A 21,924-nucleotide genomic window follows, 5' to 3' on the forward strand; every position below is an offset into this window, starting at 1 on the left:
GCACCCTAAACACTCTTCTCCATTGAAGTCAGTGCAGTTATGCGAGCAGTAAATTTGGCTCGTGGCACTTGGAGAAATAGATATTAAAACCCCAGGGACAAATTAGGGAGCAAGGGGAGGAAGGGCAGTGGGGGAAAGGAAATGGTTTCAGGTTAAGAGAAACAAGATCTCTTACACTGCTATAGAGCAGTGCTGCCCATGGCCCTGGTGGGACCATGCCCAGGACAATACAGCAGGACACTGTGAGAGGCAACAATGTCTCTGGGGTCTCCCTAGGATGTTACAAAGCCAAAGCTGAGGGCTCTAAGGCGTTATGTGGAGCTTGGATTTGGGTGCAGAGGCGTTGCATAAAGCCCTGGGCACCTGCCTTGCCAGTGGCTGAACTGTTTTGAGTCCCAGTGATAGTACCCACAGTCACCCTATAGCCTGTCTCCCCCAGCTGGGATGGCCACTGCCTGCTGGTCCAGAAATCCTGATCCAAGAACACTCACTGCAAACTGTGCCTCTGTGTTAAAGCACATGTGTTTTTCAGGACAAAATCCCAAATGTCCTCATGCCTTCCCCCCAGCTCTTACCTCACTATTGTGATGTTAGGATAAGTCCAGCAGATGTGTGCAGTGGTGGAGAGTAGGCTGTTGACAGACACACAAGATTTATCCATCAGTGATCCTCAGCTCCTGTGTGCTCTGGAACTGCACAGGGTGCACTGCACAGAACGTGTGTGGCAGAGGTGTGGGGAGGAGACAGCAATAAGGATTTACTAGGGTGGGAAAAAGTGGAATAAAGGAGTGCAGGACTTCTCTTCCTGGGACCCTGCAAGGGGGAGAGGGCTGAGATGGTTCTGTGACTGAGGAACATCTCAGAGTATTGCAATAAGGACAAAATCCCATTATAGATACACAAGGATGGATGAGGAATGTAGAAGTCTCATACCAAAGCCCTGCACCTCAGTGTCCTGAGTGCTGTGTGTTCCCAAAAGGGAGTGGTGTTTGCTGGTCACTCCTCCCTGGCCAGGTCACTGTACAGCAGAGCACTCCAGGGTTACATGGTCTAGAATGTCTTATTTTCCCATGATCATGCACTTGATTAGCATCATGAAATGGTGAGCTTCTTTTCTCAAAACAGAACTTTAACCATGTCAGGAAAACTGCACCCTGTATGGATTAGGACCAAGAACACACTGACTTGATTTTGGGTACCTGCTCCTGTTTATCACCCCGTCAGGGTTCCTGCAGATCTCTGAAGTGTGTGACACCTTCAATCTTTCAGAAGAAGGAGCATTCCAGAGCATTTCAGAAATGGCCTCTTCAGTATTAGAAAAATAATATTTGCTACAAGGACATACAGATTTTCTGACTGGGAAGAGGTAAAGCAACAGGGTGAAACTCAGTATCCAGTCAGGACAGGAGAAGTGCTGGAATCTGCTTCCTTGTGTCAGACTCTAGGAAAATGCTGGAAAGAACATGGCTGTATCTGTAGGACACATGGCCTGGGAAGAATCCCCCAGGGTGGATGTTGGTTAGGTAAGCCAACAGACCTCACCCTTCCTCTCTCATCACTGTGGATTTGATCACAGAATCACAGAACAGTTTGGACTGGAAAAGACATTAAAGATCATCTCATTCTAGCCCCCTGCCATGGGCAGGGACATCTTCCACTAGACCAGTTTGCTCCAAGCCCAGTCCAGCCTTGAACACTTCCAGGACTGGGACATCCACAGCTTCTCTGGGCAGCCATCATCTTGGTTTGAAGGCCTGCTGGGTTCTCTGCTTTCTGCCCTGGTTTAATAAGTGCATTTTACAGACCTGAGCACTCTCCAGGCCCATCTCAACAGTGCTCCAGTAAGTGCTACCCTTGTCAGGAGCTGCACCTTCCCAATGCCATCTGTCTAATCAATAATCATCGAGAAATAGGATATGGAAACCGTACTGATGCAGCTCAATTAGTTATTGATTAACCAGCCAGCAAGACAACCACTGCTCTGATTCTAGGGCACGGAGCAAACCCAGCTGTGAATTTTTGGTTGTGCCTGTCCCTTTCTAACTCTCTTCAAAATTTTTCTTGCCCTATGCCCCCATCTGTGGCCAGAGCACACATGCTTCTGCCACAACTGCTGCCTGAGGCATGTTAAGCAAATTCCAGGAGCCGGAAGCAAGTGTTGAGCATAGCTGGAGCCCTGCTCTTGAGATGGCAGCAGGAGTGGAGGTGACCTGTGTTCTGCCAAGCAACAGGCAGGCTCCTGCTGCAGGCAGTGGGTCAGTCTGGAGGGTGGAGCCACAATTGGCTCCCAACCCAGTGGTCAAAACCTCTCTCACCCACACTCTGTGTTCCAGGCAGAGCCCAGCCCTCCTCCTGATGTACCTCTGCATGGATGCTCTTTCTGATCACTTATCCATTTGCAATTCCCAGGGGGAAAACTCCTGACATCCAACTGTTGAAGATACAATTCCAGTAAAACCTATCTTGGGGCTATTTTTCTTAAAAAGCCAATCCAACTTTTACAAGCTACAGCTGACAAATATTTAAGGCTTAAACCAACTTTCTGTGACATTTTGTTGACGTTATCCTGGCTGGTGCTGGGGGATGTAAGGAACAGGGAGAATTATTCCATCTGAATGGTTTCCCTGTTAGCTCATGGGTGTGGGAATGTGCAGTGGAGCAACCCATGCGTGGAAGCAGCAGATTTTCTGTTTGAAATTGTAGGAAACACCAAATGCAGAGGTGAGTAAACCTGGGTGCAGGAGAGGCACACATGGAATGATGGCTGCCCACAGCTGTGATTCATGCATTGCCGGGAACTGTCCTCTTTAATTCCCTTCATAATTACCCACCTGGGCCAGCTGGCAGAGCTTTGCCAGCACACAGAGGGAAACTGGAAAGCAATTCCTCCTTCCTCCTGCCACAGCTTGGCACCTCCATCTCTGCTTGGTTTGGCATCACTCTTCATACCACAGAGCCCAGCAGTGCCACCTATTTTATCTCACCGCAGAGAAACATTGGAATTGTTTGCTGTTGACAATGTACCTGGTCCTGGGGAGAATGAGGATGAATGACACTGGTACTGATGGAGATTTGGGTGGCCCAAGCTCGGCATTAACCCACTGAGCAACTTTTAGAAAGTCATACACCTCTCAGGATCTTATTTCCTCTCTTCCATCTGCTTGGTTTAATTAGTTTGTAAACTCCTGTTTATAGTTTCAGATTATTTTACAAGATTCTCACACCACAGCCAGTGTGATGGAAACAGTTCACTTTTGCACAACAATTCAGGAATTGATGTACACTTGATTATATGAATAAGTCAGGATTATACTGCTGCTTCTGACACATAAAATTAAGGATCTTCATTATGAAAAGATTCTCCTCTTGTTTGGGAGAGAATTTAAAAATAAAATAAAGAGGTTTCAGCAAAACCTTACTCTAAGTGCTCTGAAAACAGCAAAATCTGTACAAATGTTTATGAATCTTTTAATAAAAACATGATAGAAAAGCTGCACAAATGCAGCTGTAAGCTGTGTGATTGCTGTGAGAATTCTGGCTAAAGCACTTCTATGGAATCCCCATACCTGGAGAATGCCAGAGTGATCTGATTCTGGAAAGGAGGGTCCCACAGCTAATGGTATTGGAGGAAGTATCTCCTCAGACAGATGCTCTTAATTTGCCTTTCAGGACCTGTTCTGCTGGCTTTGGTTTCTGTGTTACTCCCATAATGTGGACTATGGCAAATCTCACCAGGAATTTTCACAGGCATGAATTTCAGAAAATACAGCATGACAGAAAGTGCAGCTGGTTGAAAAGCCAATTCATCAAAAGAATAGGCAAATCATAGTATCACAGAATAGTTTGTGCTGGAAGGGACCATTAAAGGTCACATAGCCCAGCCCCTACCATAGGTGGGAACACCTTCTGCTGGACCAGGTTGCTCCAAGCCCCTTCCACCCTGGCCTTGAATGTTTCCAAGGATGGGCCATCCCCAGCTTTTCTGGGCAACTTCAGCAAGTGTTCTATCACCCTCATTGTAAAAAAAATTCAAAAATTCTCCCTAATATCTAATCTAACCCTTCCCCCGTCAGTTTAAAACCATTATCCCTTGACTGTGGTAAACGGTTTGTCCCCACCTTTTTTATAACCCCCCACCTTAGGTACTAAAAGACCACAATAAAGTCTCCCTGGGAAACCTTGCTACCCAAATGTTTGGGGGTAAGGAGGAGAAAGGAATGAGCGACATGTCCCCAACACCATAATGCCTCCAGTGCCTGACCCCCAGCTCGCGATTCCCTGCAGCCGTGGGGGGAACAAGGCACGGGACACCCCTGCATGGCAGCGGATTTGCAGCCCCCGGACCCCTACGGGAGCCGCTCCGGGAGTGTCCAGCGGGCCCGCGGCAACCTCGCCACGACGGCGGGCGACAAGGCCCCGCCCCGGCGGGGCCACGCCCCCGCCATCAGCCAATAAGCGCGTCCAAGGCTATCTTCTCCCCGCCCCTCCTTATTATGCGAGAACCCTCGGCTGTGATTGGCTGAGGGCTCCGCCCACCCCCCGGGCTCGCGCCCCGCCCCGCCGCTGCCTCTGCCTGCGCTGCCGGCGGCGGGAGACGGCGCTGGGCGGGCGGCGGCGATGGGGCCGTGCTGAGGCTCCGCGGGTGCCCATGAGGCGCCGGGCAGAGCCGAGCCGAGCCGGGCGGGCTCCAGCCATGCTTCCCGGTCCGCCTGCGGGCACATGGGGCAGCGCTTGAACCGCTGCCTCGATGTCCCCGTTGCGTTGCCGCCGCTGAGGCGGAGGCTGCTGCTGCTCTTCATCATGCTCTTCCTCTGGCTCTATATGTTCTACTCGTGCGCCGGCTCCTGCGCCGGGCTAACGACCCGCGGGTCATCCGCACCGCCCCGCATCGCCCCACCGCTGTCTCCGCTGCTGCCGGGAGAGCCGGGCGAGGAGAGCAGCCTGGAGGAGCAGCGGGCAGCCCTCGACGCCGGCAGCCCCATCTCCAGCTTCTTTAACGGCTCCGGTACCAAGCGGCTGCCGCAGGCCATCATCATCGGCGTCAAGAAGGGGGGGACGCGGGCGCTGCTGGAGTTCCTGCGGGTGCACCCCGACGTACGCGCCGTCGGGGCCGAGCCTCATTTCTTCGACCGCAACTACGAGCGGGGACTCGCCTGGTACAGGTACGGGCCGGGCCAGGCCGGGAGCGGCCCCGCGGCGGGACGGGGCTGAGCGGTGTCCCCGCCGTCCTGCGCTCGCCGTCCCGGTGCGGGGATGCGGCCGTCCCGGGCTCCGGAGCAGCAGGTTGGGGAGCGCCAGGGGCGATGAGTTTAACTAGGATTCCACTAAATGCTTACCCCCGAAAAAGCAACCCCTAAAAATACAATAAACCCAGAGCACAACTTGCGGTCCCCGTTAGCCCAGGCGGCGGCGGGGCGTCTGCAGGTTTTCCGCTAGCCAAACCGTATTTAATCTTTATATAAAGGTTAAATATTAATTTAATAATTTTAAACACTCTTATTTCGCTGTACTTGCAGGTCTTTTGCTGGAGAGTATTTTTGCTCCAGCTCAAGGTGCTGCTGCGGGATGACTGGTGTGTCTCCCGGGTCTGCATCGCTGGCAGCCGGTGCGCTCAACGACCGCACTTTTGCGGGCATTTTGACCCGTTTGGTTTGGTTTTTTTTAACCCATTGGAGTGGGATTTGACCCGTTATCTTTTTTCCCCTTTTCTATATGGGGAAGGCGAGGTGGGGAGGGTTTACCCGTTTGGGAATTTTTTGACACTTTTGGAGAGGGTTTGACCCGTTCCGGTAGCGCTGCCTGGGACTGGCAGGCGGCAGTTTCAGATAAAACCTCCTCATTCGCTCCCTGCCTTTAGTCTCCGTTAGCTTTCTCCTAGCCCGTACTCATCTCTGGAGCTGATCGGTTGCCCGAGGTCGCGATCGCCAGCCCAGCGCTGGACGGCGGGAGCGGTGTGGGGTGTGGTGGGAAACGGGCGCGTCGGGAACGGGATGAACCCTTTGGATTGGGAGAAAATTATAAATTTCTGGCTAGCATCTTGTAAGGATGGTTGTAATTCTAAGTGGTTTTGCGAGGAGCAGCCCGGTCCGGGATGTCTGCGTGCGGGTGGGCTCGGCGGAGCGGACGGCGGGGGGTGCGGAGAAGAGCGATCGGACACCGAGCGAGGGGCGACTCCGGTTTCGGTGCCTTTCCCGGCCTTTCCCGGCCTTTTCCGATTGAACTTCCTTATCAGGAGTACTTTGAATATGTTTTTCTACTGAGTGTTTACAGGAAAGCTAAAGGAGCAGAGATGGAAACTTTGAAGCTAGATGGCAGCTATGAAGTTACGAATTGTAACCTCTTTGTAGTCTTGAAACTCCCACCAGGCAAGTCCAATTAGGTTTCTGTCTCTTTTTTTAATGTTGCCATCCCTCAGCAGTTAGTGAAATGAGTGCAGGATAAGATCTGATGAGGAGGAAGTAATTTTTGAAAGCTGTTTCGTTTTAAGAAATTCTGTCGTCTCGGTGTAGGATGTGGTGTGTTATCCCACAGCAGCACAAATGGAACCTTTGTAAATTCAACTGAGTTTTAAAAAGTATTCATCTTGCATTTTGATGGAGAACTTGCATACAACAGAGCAGAAAACCTGTCAGGATTTATTAGCAAAATGGTGTTGTATGTGTTGAACTCTGTTTTTAATTAGGCACCTAAATTAGACCATGAAATGGTTGATTAATCTTTTACAAGTAGGAGGTGGAAGGGGAGAAGGAGAGAATAATGCTTATGATTGAGTTCATTTGTTATCCCAAATGTAGTGGGTGAAAGCCAATATTTAAAGGATACACATTATTTTTAAATTTGGAGAACAGGTATCAAAGTTGTGTTTAACTTCCTAAAGCTTCACCTTATCAGCTGCTGAATTTTAAGCAGTGTGGGCCCTGTCCCTGCAAATACACTGTAGTTTTTCATTAGTATCTTTGCAAAGGGGTTGTTTTAGCTGAAATCTGATAAATTTCGAGGTCTGGGTGGTGATGCTCTCAAGCAGCAAGAGTAAATGATGCTGGAAGTATTGGAATCAGTCGTGTGTGATTCACCCCGAAGACGGGAGTGTGTATGGTTGTCTGTGGGATTCAGACCTAGGTCAGTTAAGGGGGACTAAATAATGCAGAATACTTTGGGGAAGATGAAAACCAGACAAGTTGTTATATATTGTGCATTATTTCTAACTTAATTAGAATTAAATGCAAAAGTTTGTTCCTAAAAATTTTGTCATTGGAAATCAGATCCTATACAGTAGTAACTCCAAGCTCTTGCTGACTTCAATGAATCTTGGCTTCTCAGCACTTCTCAAGAAAATGTTTATTTCTCCCAGACATAAATGAGGCTTTTATTTATTATCTTAGTATTAATAAGGAGATGTGTTTATATTTTCTTGTTACTGGTTCAGTATAGTTGGATTAATGATGCTATGAAAGGTTGCATGGTGTCAGCATCGTGCAGTGAGCTGGGCAAGCCTCATCTCTATTTTTCAGATGTTTTTGCTCAAATCAGCTGAACTTTGGAACGAGGGGAGTTACTGTGTCCTCAGCACCCAGAGTGCAGTGTAAATCCAATTGGCTAGCTTTGAAAAGATGAAGATGGAATTTTTGACTCGCGTCTCATTTGAACTGTGTTTTAGCTAACTGGCTAAATTTGTTTGTATTTGTTAGGAGTTTTTGTTTAAGTTGTTCCTACCATCCAAAATATCTTTTTTCAGATTTTCAAGATGCAGAGGCATCAAATCCACTTGTTTAGCTTGATGAATTCTTATTTTTGGAGGCAACTCTGATTAATCCTGTTTAACTACTTATTTCTGTCTGAAGTTTTCATCTATTGAAAATAATTTTAGAAGGAGGGAACACAAACTTGCTCCATTTTCTGTCAAGCGAAATGAAATATGTTGCTGTAGTGTGGAATGCAGAACACCATCAAGTGGTGCCGAGTATCATTCCTGGGAAGCAGAGGGAAAACAGGAAAAATGAAATGCTTCTTATCGATAGTGAGGTAACTAAAATTTAATGGAAATAACTTATGTAGGCACATTGCAGGATTCCCCCCCCACCCTAATAATGAATACAGTATGTTAACTGCTTCTACTGAAAATACATACCATGACAGAGGATAAATGGGATCCAGCCACTATTACAAACCAATTTTATGAAGTGCCTTGAATTTTTGGATAGTTAAGAAGCTCCCTCTTTGTGACAGTAGGGAGTTCAGCTCCACAGCCTGTGTCTGGCTGAGCGGCCTGTAGGGATGTCGTTCTCTCTGGGGTTTACTGTAGAGCTTGGTGGGGAGGAAAGAAGTGCTTCTTGTAAGCCTAGAAAATCAGTTGTTGAATTTCTTTTATTTTCTTAATTTGATTGAACAAATGCAATGATGCATTTTGAAATATCCTAGACTTGAAAGCCTGTTGTCTTATAATTAGTGTAAGGAAAAAATGATTGTCATTAGTGTTACATGCTTTGGGTTGTTCCTTTTTTTATTATTATTTTCAGCCCAGTGAGCTGTAATGCCTAGTCCCTCCTGCCTTGGGCTGGGCATTGCCAGCCCTGCTCAATGTCACTGATTTATATTTCAAGTCTGTAGCTCTCTGCTAGGAGCCCCTGTGCCGTGGCTGTGCCAGCTACAACTGCAACAGCAGGACTAGGCTGAGCTCCTCTGCCTCTAGCACCAGGGAAACCTCTTGTCATTTTTTCTTCTTTTCTCTTATGGAAAATTCTTAAAATGCTGGTGCTTTGTCTTCCCACTACTGCTAAGTTGCCTTACTTCATTCTCCTTGCTGAGAATGGGTGATTTGTATCAGCAAGATCATGCCCTGTGGTCTGGTGGTGTGTGATAAGCTGTTTCAAATATGCATTTCTTAGACTCCCAAATTGCTTGAACTTCAGTGTGCAAAGTGATGCTTGTCAGCAATTCCTGAATTGGGAGAAACTTCCTTATTTTTTTTTTTTTTATTTTTCCCCATAAGCCTCCTTTTTTTCCCCCCAAGGAATGTGTGGGGGTACAAGCTGGTGCTTACAATCAGCCAGGCTGGGAGCAAGGGAAGAAAAAGGAAATTACGGTCAAATTTGGGGTGAAAGCCCTGATGAACTGAATCTTGAGCAAGGCAGGATTTTGCCCTGTGTTTGGCCATTCTCTATAAGCTCAGCTTTAGTGAAGGTTTTATACCTCCTGCTTAATTGCTTTCCCGGTGAGGCATGGACCTGGCAGCACAGAAGGAACTGTGGTTGGTTTCTACCAACTGTTACATGGTTTATTTGCCCCAGGAAGTTTGGGAGCAGTCCTGATACTCCCAACTGGAATTTGGGTGCAAATGACTGCATCTGAGCAAAGACAGGTTCCTCCACTGCATTCCCACGAGTTGTGCTGGGTCAGAACAAACATATCCTAAAGGACAGTTGTGTTGTCTGGGAAGGTTTTGCTAAATGATTTTGGTATTTACTTTTCTTGATGTGAAAAAAAAAAAAATTTAAACTCAACTCCTGACCTTGCATTGTATTGTACTTAAGCAAGTGGGGACTTTTAATGGTCCCCTCAGAATGTGCGTGGAGTTGAGTGCCCCCTTGGCCACTGCAGCGGCTCCCTACACTTCCAGAACTGCTGTGTAACACTGGGAGGAAAATGGCCCCCAAAAAGAAGGGCTGGGCTGCTATAATCAGTCAGCAAGGCCCTTGTGTTTGCATGGGATCATTCCTGTAGATCTGAGGAGGGTTGAGTTGTTCAAACAGATGGCAAAGATTATTCGTGTTGCTGGGGTTTCAGTGCACTGCTCTGTTTCAAGCATGTTGCCCGATATGACGCACGTGACAAGTTCTTCCCAGCACGACGCTGGGGGGAATGACATTGTCTGTTGTGATCAGGTTTCATGGCCTCACCTGTTGAGCTGCTGAACTTTTCAAAGTTGACCAAGTGTTGGGGGTGACGGATGAGGATGGTGGATCTGCCTGGCTAATCGTGTTAGCACAAGACCGTGTGGCCTGCTGGGAGCGTTGTGCTCCGTGGCATGAAAATGACGGGAATGAAGACCCATGGGCTCTGGGTTTGGGATTTATTATTTTTTTTCTTTTCAAGTGGGCCATGGCAGGTGTCTGTAACACACAGCGAGTTTTGGATATCTCAAGGCACTTCCAGGCAAGGCTTTGTTTTTAAAAGCATCCAGCAAGGTCTGGGTGCAGTGGCTATAGAAACTCTACCCAAACCCCTGTTCTTTGGAGGTGTATTTCCAATCTACCTGATGATAGGAATGTCCTGTATTTGGGCCTCTCTTGTTGAGCTGCTCTGTTCACTTGAGTCTGGGTTTGGGGCTATTTACCCATCCCAACTTGGAAGAAGTCTAATTTAGTGATTGTTCAACACAGGATTCATGTTTCCTGGTGGTGTGACCATGGGTGACCAATGGGTTCAGGTGATAATGAATGGGCCAGGGCCATGTGGGATGGGTAACCTATAGGTTCAAAGAACAACAAATAGTGGGGCACAGTGTCTCAGTGGTGTAAATGGTGGGTCAGAGGCTATCAGCTACTACCTGTTGTCACCATGTGGTGTGTGAGGATGGGCTGGAGAGGCTTCTTCCTTGGTTTGTGGGAAATGACTAAGTGCTGTGCTGGGTCCTGACTTGCTGCTGCTGACTCTACCGGGTCTTGCCCTAACTGTTGCAATTCCAGGTCTTTCAGCAGCTTGCTGTGTCTTTAATTAGCTTGCAAGAAACACCATGTGCTTTCTAAAGGTGCTCAGCCCATCAGCAGACAGAAGGCAACAGAGTAAATGGACCTTATCTTAGCTTTCTTAATGGAAACCAGGGGTCCTGTGATGAAAGATACTGATTATCAGCAGGCTCGGAGGAAAGGTGGGGGTAATTCAGGACAGGCATTTGTGGTGGTGTAACTTTGCCATCAGGGAGTTTCTCCCAGTCTGAAGGTGATGAGAAGGGGTGCAGAGACAAATGAGGAAGGGCATCACATTGTGCCATGGGTCAGTTGAGGGGAAGAAATGGGGGTCAGGAGCACAGTCCCTCTGTCTCCAGCTAGGGAGAGCATGGTCTACTTGGCTGGGATGTGCAGTGTACCTTAGTTACTTCATAATTGTGATCCAATGGGGACAATCTCTCCTGGTGCCATGCTGGCTTGAGCATTCCCCATAGTGGTTTTCCTCTTAGGAATAGCACCGAAGGAGGAGGAAAATGAACTCAGTGATGATGATTTAGCATGTGGTGCCCTTGTACTGGGAGGGTCCAGAGGTGAGGAGGGAGTTTTGGGAGCTGTGAGCTGGCTTGCTTGGCTGCCTGACCTGTCTTCCTGGCCCTGTGGCCTCAGGAATCATTCAGAGAAGACCAGAAACTTGGGTGTTTAGGATTTTAGATGATGTTGGTGGGAATGTTAGAGGAAAATAGGTGTACAGGTGCTGCTGGCAGATCTCACGCTGATTTCTGGTAAATGGGTAATTCAATTTTTTAAATTTTTCCATCAAGATATGTGAGCATGGCAGTTCCCTGCCACATGGTGGCTAGGGAAGCTTTATTTAGAGAAAAATAATTCCAGGTTCTGCTAAATGCTTTACATCTATGTTAACCTCCTTGGAAACACCCTGGAACTAGCCTGCTTCTAAAGCAAAGCAATTTTGTTTTCTCCCCTCTGTGCAGAAAAGGGAGGGAGGAAGAACATCTGTACAGAGGGATGCTGTGACCTAACCCTGGCATCAAGGGAGTCATGTCTCTGTTTGGCAGCAGGTCTGACAAAGAGTTTAATTTGCAGCCTATCTGGGATGCAGAGCTGCATGGCTGACTGACCTTGCCCTTGATGTGGCTTGTACAGTATCACACATGGAGCCTGGCTTTGCTATCCCTGTGCTGGTGGGTGTCATCCTCCCTTGTCCTGGTCTTCTTGTGAGTGTTGTGCTGATAAAATTCCATAAGTCAGAATTGAAATTTGGCCAGTCTTCTCTGCTGGTGCTGCTGGGGATTTCTGCGAATCCACAAGGTGGCTGGTTTGTAGTAAAAGTGAGCAGTTGTAACCTTTCCCTGGAACTGGCACAGACTTTGCATTCCTGTCAGTGCAGCAGGCAGTTCTTCCAGAATAAAGAGAGAATTACTGTGTGTGGGCTTTCATTTTATATGCCAATATACAACATTACAGCTGGATGTGCACATTTGATAGATCCTTCCTAAGAGTGAACACAAGGCCAAATTGCATTGCCACAAACATGGTCTAACAGTACTGAGTACGACTGTATTCTGCTACACCAATTCCCTTTAAAAAATACACTTTTTCATGTGGGAGGTTGGCTCTGATGAGATGAGTCTTCAGCAGTATATGGTGACAGAGGCTGAACCAGGTCCCCGATATGACTGTGTGGAATGCAGTCCAGAACCCTGCTTAGGGAAGGGCTCCAAGATCAGACCCTCAGCATATATCCATGTGAATGTGCAGAACACATCCCCACAGAACCCAAAGTCCATTACAATTCTTAACTTCAGTAAAGCAGCTTGACAAGCTTTATATTAAATCCCCAACTTTCAGCCTTTTTATCAAATGCAAACTTGCATTAAAGCTTGAAAGCCTTGCAACTTGAAAACTTAAAACTTCAGGATTAAAAAAAGATAGGAAATCTTTGAAAAAGTGCTCATTTAGTGAAAGGGCAATTGCACTGGGGTTAAGCTGCAGTAGCATTTTTGATTTGGGATGGGGTCCAGGGGCTGCAGTGGCTAAGCAGGCTCAGAGCAGGGATCCTCCTGTCACTAGAGGGAGGACAAAACCCCAGCATCTTCCTTATAAAGTGCTTTGCTGCTTCGCTGAGCTATTAAATATTTGTTTAAAAACTGGCAAGGCCTGCAGCTTTGGCATGCCTTTGGTTTGTTTTTCTAAAGGTGTATTAGACTTGGAAGGAAATCAGGAGGTGTTGGAGTAAACAGAAGGTGTGTCCCAGTCCTTGGGTCCTGGAGTGGCTGCACATAGCCCTCAGCTAGTTTGTACACAGGACTGGGAACACTGTTGCTAAACATGAATTGCAGAGGGACCCTATGACTGAGCTGTGCCCTGTGTCTCTGCGTGTTGAAACAAACATGCTGCCTGACACTGAGGTGTTGTGCCTCTGCTCTGAGCTTCCTGCACACGCCTCTGGTGCCACGTTTAGGGAATTGTGCCAGATTGGATCCAATCTCCTGAGTGCTAGGGGGTTCCCATCTTCTGCAAGTGGGCTGAAATGGAGCAAGCTCATGAAGGTCTCACCTAGGACCAGCAGAGCAGTAGTAGATGTCTGGGTGACTCTGAGCATCCCTGGCTCCTGCTCTGACTTTACTATCCCTGGACCAACCAAAATGAGCTGCAAAAAGCCAGGCAGCTGGACACTGCTCTTTGTCGAGGAGATGCTTAGCAAAGCCCATCTTCCTTTTTCCCAGTGCAGTGCACTGAACTTTTTGCAACTTAACACAAAGCTTGTAATATCTTTTTTATCCCTTTTAATTTTCCTCTTCAGCTGGTCTGGTAACTAATGAGCCTTGGGCTGTCTGCATGGCATTTGGAAAAGCAGAGGGAATAGCTAATATGGGGTGTTGAGCAGAGAAGAAAACCTTGAGAGGAGATATCAGCCTTGCCAAAGCAGAAGTGGAATAGCCGGTTAGGGTTTCAAGCTGGGTTTGCTGCAAGATGAGGGGGCCGGGAGCTGCTGTCTGCTCCGAAGCCTGGTAATTACAGGCTGGGGCTGGGACAGCCGGGCGTGCAGGAGGAGCCATTGGCCCTGCGCTGTGTCTGGGCACACACCGGAGCCTTGGCCCCCTGCCCTAGCTGTGCTGCTACTGCTGCCTCCCCCTGGAGATGATTTCAAGGTCAAACTGCTCAATGCAGTGTAATAATTAATTACGCTATATATAAACAGAAAGTTCATGTGGGCCTAAAGTAGATTAGGAGCCCGTGACTTTCCTCTTCTCCGCCTTCCCATAGTCTTCCTCTTCTGGGGCTCCTCTGCGGGTGAACCCTGCAGTTGTTGCAGGCTCGGCTGTTTCAGCAGGGCTCACCACTTGGGTTAAGCAGCTGCACAGCTGGGTCGGAGCCCAGAAATGATAGGGGCAGAGCAATGCCTACTCTGCCTCACCCAGTTTCCCCATCAAACCCACTCCTGGTGCTGGAGGACAGGGCACATGCCAAGTCTCTGCCTTCCCAGAGTGAATCGATTTACTCGGTGGTGATGCCCGATGCTGGGAATAGCCCCGTGCTGGGAATAGCTGCTGGCATTTGCCTTCAGTAACAGGCATTCCAAAGCTCCTGTTGCTTTGAGACTCAGTGTAGCAAGAGCTAAGATGGACAGCTTGTTCCCCATCATGGGGAACATGGGGAAGCTTCAGTGTGGGGCTCAAAACCTCCCTGAATGCATGTTTCTGTGGCATTTCCAGAATGGAGAGGGAAGAATAAGCTGGACTTATTCTTCCCGGAAGAGATACAGAAACTTAAGTTGGTAATGAGGCTTGAAACTAAACACCAACAATTGCTTGACTTGTGACTCCTGGAGAGATGAGGTTTGTATGGTATCAAAATTGATAATGCTCTTTTATTTATTTTCTCATGCGTCTGTCTAAACCTGGTCAAAACTCTCTCCAAATGTAAAAATTTAGGGAGAATATTTATTTAAGTTCTGCGTTATTTTCAATATAGCTGCAGAAACATCTTAAGGAAAAATAAAAATAAGATTTCTTAATCAAGAAGAAGTGATTATGTGCTGTCAAGGTAGTTGGAGAAGGGCAGAGCAGGTTCCATCTCTTCCAGACCAGCCCAGATTTTACAGCAAGTGCATGTACATGCCCTGAACCCATCAGCAAAGTCTGATCCTTGGTTTTCATAGGGAAATCCTTGAAAACCAAAAAGACCCCACGTCCGACTCCAGGAGCAGTGGGGGAATGAGCATTGCCACTGCCTGTGCTCACTCCTGCTTCCTAGGCCATCTCCTCATCCATGTCTAGTTGACTGAGGGCCACCAACAGGGGTGAGGACTGGTGGAGGAGATGCCCAGGGTCATGGGCTCCATATGAGAGTTTGTGTTTTGGTAGTGTAGGTTGTCCATCTCCAGCCCCCTGGCTCTCAAAGTCACAGCTGGCTTTTCTCACTTTTCAAGCACCAGGCTGCATCTACATCCAGGGGATGGAGGCAGAGAGAAAGGACTTTGTGAGGCTCACAATGGAGTCCCAGATCAGTTCAGCTGGGTTGGAGGGGGTTGGGCTGTCTCTTTGAGAACCCAAGAGTGTAGAGATCAAAGGTGTGGGTGAGTCAATTACAATTCACATTTGGTTCATCCATATGTTTAAGTATTTGAAAAGCTTCAATGGTCACCCATTTAATATCTCTTATGCCTATTGATTTGTTAATCTGACACTTGGTTTCATCTGAATAATAATAGCTGTCATTCAGAGTCCTCAGTGTTCAGTGAAAAGTCATTTCACTTGGGTTGTGCTCTAAGGACTTGTCAAACTGGCCCACAGTGCTCTTTATGTACAAGGGCTTGAAGGATTTGGGGATATTTCAGCCCAATGGCTGGCTCTGGAAGGAAATAGGTTCTGAATGAAAGCAGGGTGTAATGCTGGAGGATGCTGGTGGGCTTTGGCACATATAGTCTTGCTTATAAGGTCCTTCCTGGTTGTCACCACAGGCATGGACCTGTCATCACATTGTGTGGGGTGTGAGGAGATGGCAGGGTTACACAGGAAGACAACTCAAGCCATCAGAAAAAGGAAGCAGGCCCTCTTAAATACTGCCTGAGTGCTCTGGACTAGATCGAATCATTGGTATGGCCATGGGAAGTCTTTAATTATGTGAATACCTTTTTAATGAGAAGCAGTATTTTGCATCTGTTGTACTTGCAGCAGAGCATCTCCACCAGCTGAGCCTGCTCTTTAAAGATCTCTTGGCTGGGTGTCATTGACTGTTTATGACCACGCCATGATCCCAGGTAATGACTGGGCAGAAAGGCAGTCTGCAGACAGACCTGCTCCTTCATGTTTCCCTAATTGGCACCTGTCTCCCTCCTTCACTGGGAATTTCTCTCCTTCCCAAGGCTGGTTTGGTTTCCTTCTGCTTTACCCCAAGTCCTGCAGTGTCACTGGGAACCCAGGAATGTTGTGGCACCCCAAACTTCTAGCCTGATTGCCTCAATGGGCATGCTGGGTTTTTGTCCTGGAAATTATTATATTTTCTGTCTTTGATGCTTGATGTGAGGCATCAAAAGGAGGGGACAGTCAGGAGATTAACCTTGGCCTGAGTAGAGATGTTGGCAGAAAAACATCTCATTCTGGACAAATGTCTCACTGCCCTGGCCTGTTTATCATGGAGAGATCTTGATTTTCAGTGCTACTCCTTTATGAGAGCAAATCACAAATCCATTAACAAATGAGTTGAGGTAACAATCCCATTTGTGTTAAAATGCATTTAGGGATCAGTACTAAGAGGATCACCAATGTATTAATTTGCCAGGCCTTTGTTCCAGTGGGTGGCAAAGTTAGCTCATTCCAGTGAGGGTCACACTGACCGGGCCAGTGCCCAGATTACTGATGGTTCAGGTTGTGGTTGGTGCCACCTCTCCCTTCTGAGAAGGGAGCAGGAGACTTTCAGAAGTTAATTAAGTGTCTCAGCTGGGAATAAAGTCTAAACCAATTTTAAATTCTTGACACACTCAATGAAATGTTGATGGTAATGAGCAGCTGGTGAGTACATGCTTTGTTGGTTGAGCACCCTCTCTGTTTTCCTCTGATGGGTTTGTTGTTCCCTGATGTTACAGGCCACGGGGAAGATCTTCTGATGGTCAGAGGGGCATCCCCTTCCCTTTACCACAGTTGAGGAGAAGCCTCAGTGCTGCACAGTTTCAAGGCTGGTTTGGTGTTGCTGAAGAGGCAAGTGGAGGTTGCACCTTGTTGGCATTACTTGGCCTGTGGAACACATGTACATGATCAGAAAGGGCAAAAATAATCCATAACTTTATTTTTTCATCATGAAAATGGAAAGTTGACTGTTTTCTGAGCTTGTTGTTTTGAAGGTCTTTGCTGTTCAGGTGGTGCTGGATGCCCATTGGATCCCTTGAGGTGCAGAAAGTGAATTCCTGGAGATCCTACATGGCTTTTTTTTAAAACCATAGATGTAAATGTGTCTCAAGGTTCGTTTCAAGCCTGGTCTGGCCCTGGCCATCCTGTGAGATCCCTTCCCAAGTGCTGTGGAATAGCCAGTGGTCTCTGGTTCAGGCATGATATGGAAGATGTTCCAGGGCATGTCAGTGCACAGAGGAAAGTGCTGCTGGTGAACAGTGTCTCTGCTCCCCTCCCTGTTTTGTTATGTCCATGCTGAGGAAGAGAAGCAGAGCTGCCACTAGTCCCTTTTTGGGGCTCTAACTCAGCACAATGGCTCAAGCCTGACTTTGGCACATCTTACCCCAAGGGTAGACAAGTCACTGGGGATGCTCCCCCAGCATGGGTTATGATCCAAAGGGTGAGACCTGTGGTATTGCTCAGGTCTCCAAAGCTTTTTGGGAGGCTTTTTTCTCTTATCATGGCTGTAAAGACCAGACCCAGAGCAGGAAGGCTGGGCTTAATTAGGAGAAATGTATGTCAAGGTGGCAAACAAAGTCCTCCCTGTGCAAATGCTGGGCCACTCATGCAGTTGTTTAACAAGGGACAACATTATCAGTGAACTCATTACCTGCCCATGCAGACACACAGATTAGGGCATTTGTTTCTGTGTTGGGGAAAACACAAAAGACCTCTCAGCAGGGCTATGATTTATGAATATTGCATTAGGGGAATGTATCTTGCTGGAGTGGCAGTTGACTTTTATTTCCTTTTGGGGCTGGCTCTTTGCTATGTGGGTTGGATTTTTTTTTTTTCCTACCTTCTAGTAAAGTTGGAGCAGGTGATATGTGGTGGCTTGGCAGTGCCCCAGAGGAGAGGAAAAGCCTGGGAAGTTCATTTCCTTGTGCTCTCCTGGGTAGAAATTTGTCAGGTGTTTCTGAATGTCAGCTGTGGTAGAACAGGGTTGGCCACTGACATTCAGCTGCTTTTTGGTGGCTGGGTAGTGGCTACTGCTGTGGTCACTACATGGTTACTTAACCAGAAAGTTAATTTATGAGTGTGTGCCATAAAAATCTATATCTGTATAACTGGCATGGACCCTCACCCTAGAATGGCCCAAACCAGAGGTTTTTCTCTTGAATGGACTCCTTTTCTGGGAATCTGGGAAACTTCCCTATTGCTGCACAGCTATAGAAACAGTGTCACAGGGTGTTGCTGCCATACGGGTGACTGGGGGGTACAAGATGTGACCATCTCCCCTGCATTGATTACACCAGATGTGCCCTTCGGGTCCAAATTGAGGTGTACCCTGCTTGCTGGCTCACCACCTCCAGCATACAGCAAAACAAGTCACTGGAGCAGAGCCTGGAAGAGGAGGTACTTTAGGGATGAGGCTGGTGGGATAACCTCCTGTGGGCTACCTGGATTAGAAATACTTCCTGGTGTCCTAGCCAGGGGCAAGAGTCCCATGGTGCTCTGGTGTCACAGGTGGGATGAGCCAGGAGGATGTTCTGCTCCATGTGCAGTGGCAGGTAGTTCAACCCGCCCATGGATGAGCTGTGGTGTGACTTGGTTTGGGCATCTAATTCCTGAAACAGCTAGTGCTCCTGGGACAGCAGCAGAATGCCAACAGGCTGTATTCTTTCTGCAGTGCCAGCTCTGTGCGTCTCAATACCCACTTCTGCCTCCCACAGATCCCGGATCCTCACATCTCTGGGGCTTAACCTGATTATATTGCTCCCTTTACTGCAAAAAAACATTTTCCCAGGACTTAGGAGGAAGAGAGATGTCTTGAAGACCTGTGAGGAGCAGTGCCTGGGGTGGTTTAACATCTTTGAGAGGATTAGTGCTGTTGCTACAATTAAGAGCAAATTGGTGGGTGTGGGAGATGTCTGGGGCTATGGACTCTGGCTGAAGGTACCACCAGCAGTGGCTGGTGCTCCTGCCTCACTGGGGTTTGTGCCTGAGCCTTGGTGGCAGGGAAGAGGTGAGAGGGAAGGGGCTGTGGCATGAGCAGTGGGCATTGGTGCCTCTTGGATGTGACTGAGTGGCTGCTGCAGGGCAAGAAAGCTGACAGCAAGGAGTTGGATTTTGGTTGGGACTTGTGGGAACAGCCCAGTTGTTCTCCTGATGGAGTTAAAGCCAAACCCAAGATCAGAGTCTCTGTGTTAGTGTGAACTTTGTTAGTCCCACATCCTCTGCTGCAGGAGACCCTCCTATCACCTGGGTACGATGGATGTGCTTTGGATGTCCCACCATTATGATTTCTTTGTCTGATTTTAAGCCTCTTCCAAGCCAGGCTTCCTCTGCACAGGCCTACTCTGAGCTAACAAAAGCCTTGCAAGAGCTGTGGGGTTTTTGTCTTTTTTGTTTGTTAATTAAGCAAATAACTCCAGACCCTGACTCTCTTGTTTTTCTGGCTTTTTTTCTGGATAAGAACATTCTGTGCTTGCAGGTGCTGACCCAGACCAGATGCTGGTTTCAGCTTCCTATGAGGGCAGGATTTGTGCTACCTAAGTAAAGCTGAATTCAAGAATTCGTATCTCTGGTGGAAGGATGTGTTGAGCTAGCACTCTTCAAGAGCAGAGCTTTGTCTTGCAATGGATCCATAAGTGAATCTATCAAATCTTTGCATCGTAGGAGGTTAGTACACATAATGCTAACACTACACTATAAATTCTTGAGGGAGAAGTTGCTGGCTTTTCTGATTGCAAAACAGTAAGAGGCAGTCCAGAGAATTTTTTTTTTTATCAGGAGTGAGTTGTAAGCACTGAAATCTCTCTGGATGCCTAAAATTCTTCCTCTTTCCTTCCTTTCAGACTGTTGTCTATTTCTTTATTGAGAAAAATGTTTCTACAGCTTTGCAATAAACTCTTGCACACTGTGACAGTTATCTTGGCTTGTTACAAGCCTGCAAATGGTGCAGCTCTGGAGTGGTTGCTGATTTCCCAGAGCAAGCAGAGCTGAGCTGCCTGCTTCTGATGGAAGTGCTGGGGACTCACACTGATGGCCTCCAGGTGCCAGAAGAGAGGGAAGAGGATTACACTGGTGTGACTGAGGCCGTCCTGCAAGGATAAATTCCAGTTAAACACTGGTGTTAACAACAGTTAATGGGGTGTACGAAGAGGTGTCATGGAGCAGGAATAAAACACAGTTTGTTGTAGACAGTTGGTGCCGTGATCTGCTGATCAAGGGGCTTTAGTCCCAGTTTGCCAGTTAGCTCAGTCATATTTCCTGCTGAGTTCAGGGGATTTTTCCCCCTTAAATCGTGAGTTTCACAGAACTTCCCTCTCCCTGCTCTACTTTTAAACAAAACCAGTCTTTTTGTCCTTTTTGGGGGAAATAGAGACAGATTAGAGTAATCTCACATGACTTGACCAGTGGGCAGCATAGCCCAGTGATGCTGGGCAATATTCTAAAGAAGTCACCCTTAAACAGCAATTAGCTTTTAATTGTGGCACTGCCGCAGGCCCGGGGCTGCAGGAGCAGCACCGGGTGCTCTTTGTCGCCAGAGCGGCATCAAGGGGGGACCCTCGGCCATGAAAGGGGAGCGGCAGTGACCAAGAGGAATAAGATGCTCATTTCAGCCCCACCCCCTTACTGCGCTCAAAAGCCCTTATTTTCAGAGCAAAGCACTATTGAAGCATCGGGACAATGGAGCCCAAATCCTGCTGGGGGAAGGGAGATGCTGGCAACTGCATCTTTTGTTGCTTTTCCTTCTTTACTTGCCTATGGCCTCCCCCATCCCACCCCTCCAAGAAATCCACATAGATGCTCGCTAGATGATAATGCAATCACTTTCTTGGGACCATGTTAATAGGATTATAATTATTACTGGGGATGAACTGGAGTGAATAGAATATTTACCATTTCATCTTAAATTATTGTAAATCCCTCCAAAGCAGCCCTTTGATATGTAAAGTGCTGCTCCTCTCCCTCCAGTGAAGATAATTATTTAGTGGAAGTTCAGAGCTTTTAAGTATGGTGGGGAGTAGAAAGAAGCTTCCATGTTTACATAAAGAGAAGAGGAGGGCTTGTGTAATGAACCGGGGACATTGATGGATATCTTGCCTGGCTCCAGAAAAGGAGGAGGAAAAGTTCTTGCTTAGCAGTTTGTCTTAATAATATCTCTCACTGTTACTTGGAGAAGAGGTGAAAAAATAGTTGGAAATTTGTCCCTTCCTAATCCAAAGAAAGCTCCACATCCTTGCAGTCTGTGTTCAGTTGGTGTCTGATCTACCTAGTGACAGTGGCAACATTCTGAGTTTGTTCTGTAGGCTGGAGGAGTTTCTATTTGAGGAATGACCAAGTAGCCTGGGAGTGTTCAGCCTGCCAAAAAGATTTACTGGGGGAAGGTATGGTACTTGCCAGACTTGGAGCTAGGCTGGAGATGGAGGGAGGGATGGTGCAAGGACTGGGGCTATGGTGCAAGGGCAGGGGCTTGTGAAAATGAGCAAAGCAAGGAGCCTTTCCTTGGACAGGCTGTGCATGCAGAGGTTCAGGAGGAATCACAGAATGGCCTGGGTTGGAAGGGACCTTGAGTATCCCTCTCATGTCAGCCCCCTGCAGGGATACCACCCACTAGACCAGATTTCTCAGGCCATCCAACCTGGCCTTGAACACTTACAAGAATGGGGCAGTTACCTACACAAGGGGTTGGAAGAGAGATTGAAGACTATTAGGTGGACAAAGTGCATTAGGCAAAAGAAGGCCTCTGGAGCTGAATTTGGGAGGAGGCTGGGAAAGCAGCAGAGGACAGTGTGCTGCTTGGCCCATTCTCGTTCTGCCCTTTCCCTCCTCTGGCCAGGGCTGGAGATCCCCAGGCCACCGGAGAGGAGAGGGCCACAAGGAGAGGACAGCACCCTGTG

At 47.7% G+C, this 21,924-nt stretch overlaps 1 protein-coding gene across 1 annotated transcript in view; it reads left to right on the plus strand.

Annotated features, from left to right (window-relative positions):
• Positions 1-4,547: 4,547 nt before the first annotated feature.
• Positions 4,548-21,924, plus strand: part of LOC111937527 (heparan sulfate glucosamine 3-O-sulfotransferase 3B1-like) — a 30,080-nt gene continuing 12,703 nt past the window's right edge. Inside the window, exon 1 of the mRNA XM_086857709.1 lies at positions 4,548-5,162. Coding sequence (XP_086713835.1) covers positions 4,720-5,162 — 443 coding nt within the window. The 5' untranslated portion in view covers positions 4,548-4,719. The remainder of the gene's footprint in view (positions 5,163-21,924) is intronic.

Source organism: Cyanistes caeruleus, chromosome 19 (assembly GCF_971803275.1).
Source record: "Cyanistes caeruleus chromosome 19, bCyaCae1.hap1.1, whole genome shotgun sequence".
Lineage (NCBI taxonomy): Eukaryota > Metazoa > Chordata > Aves > Passeriformes > Paridae > Cyanistes > Cyanistes caeruleus.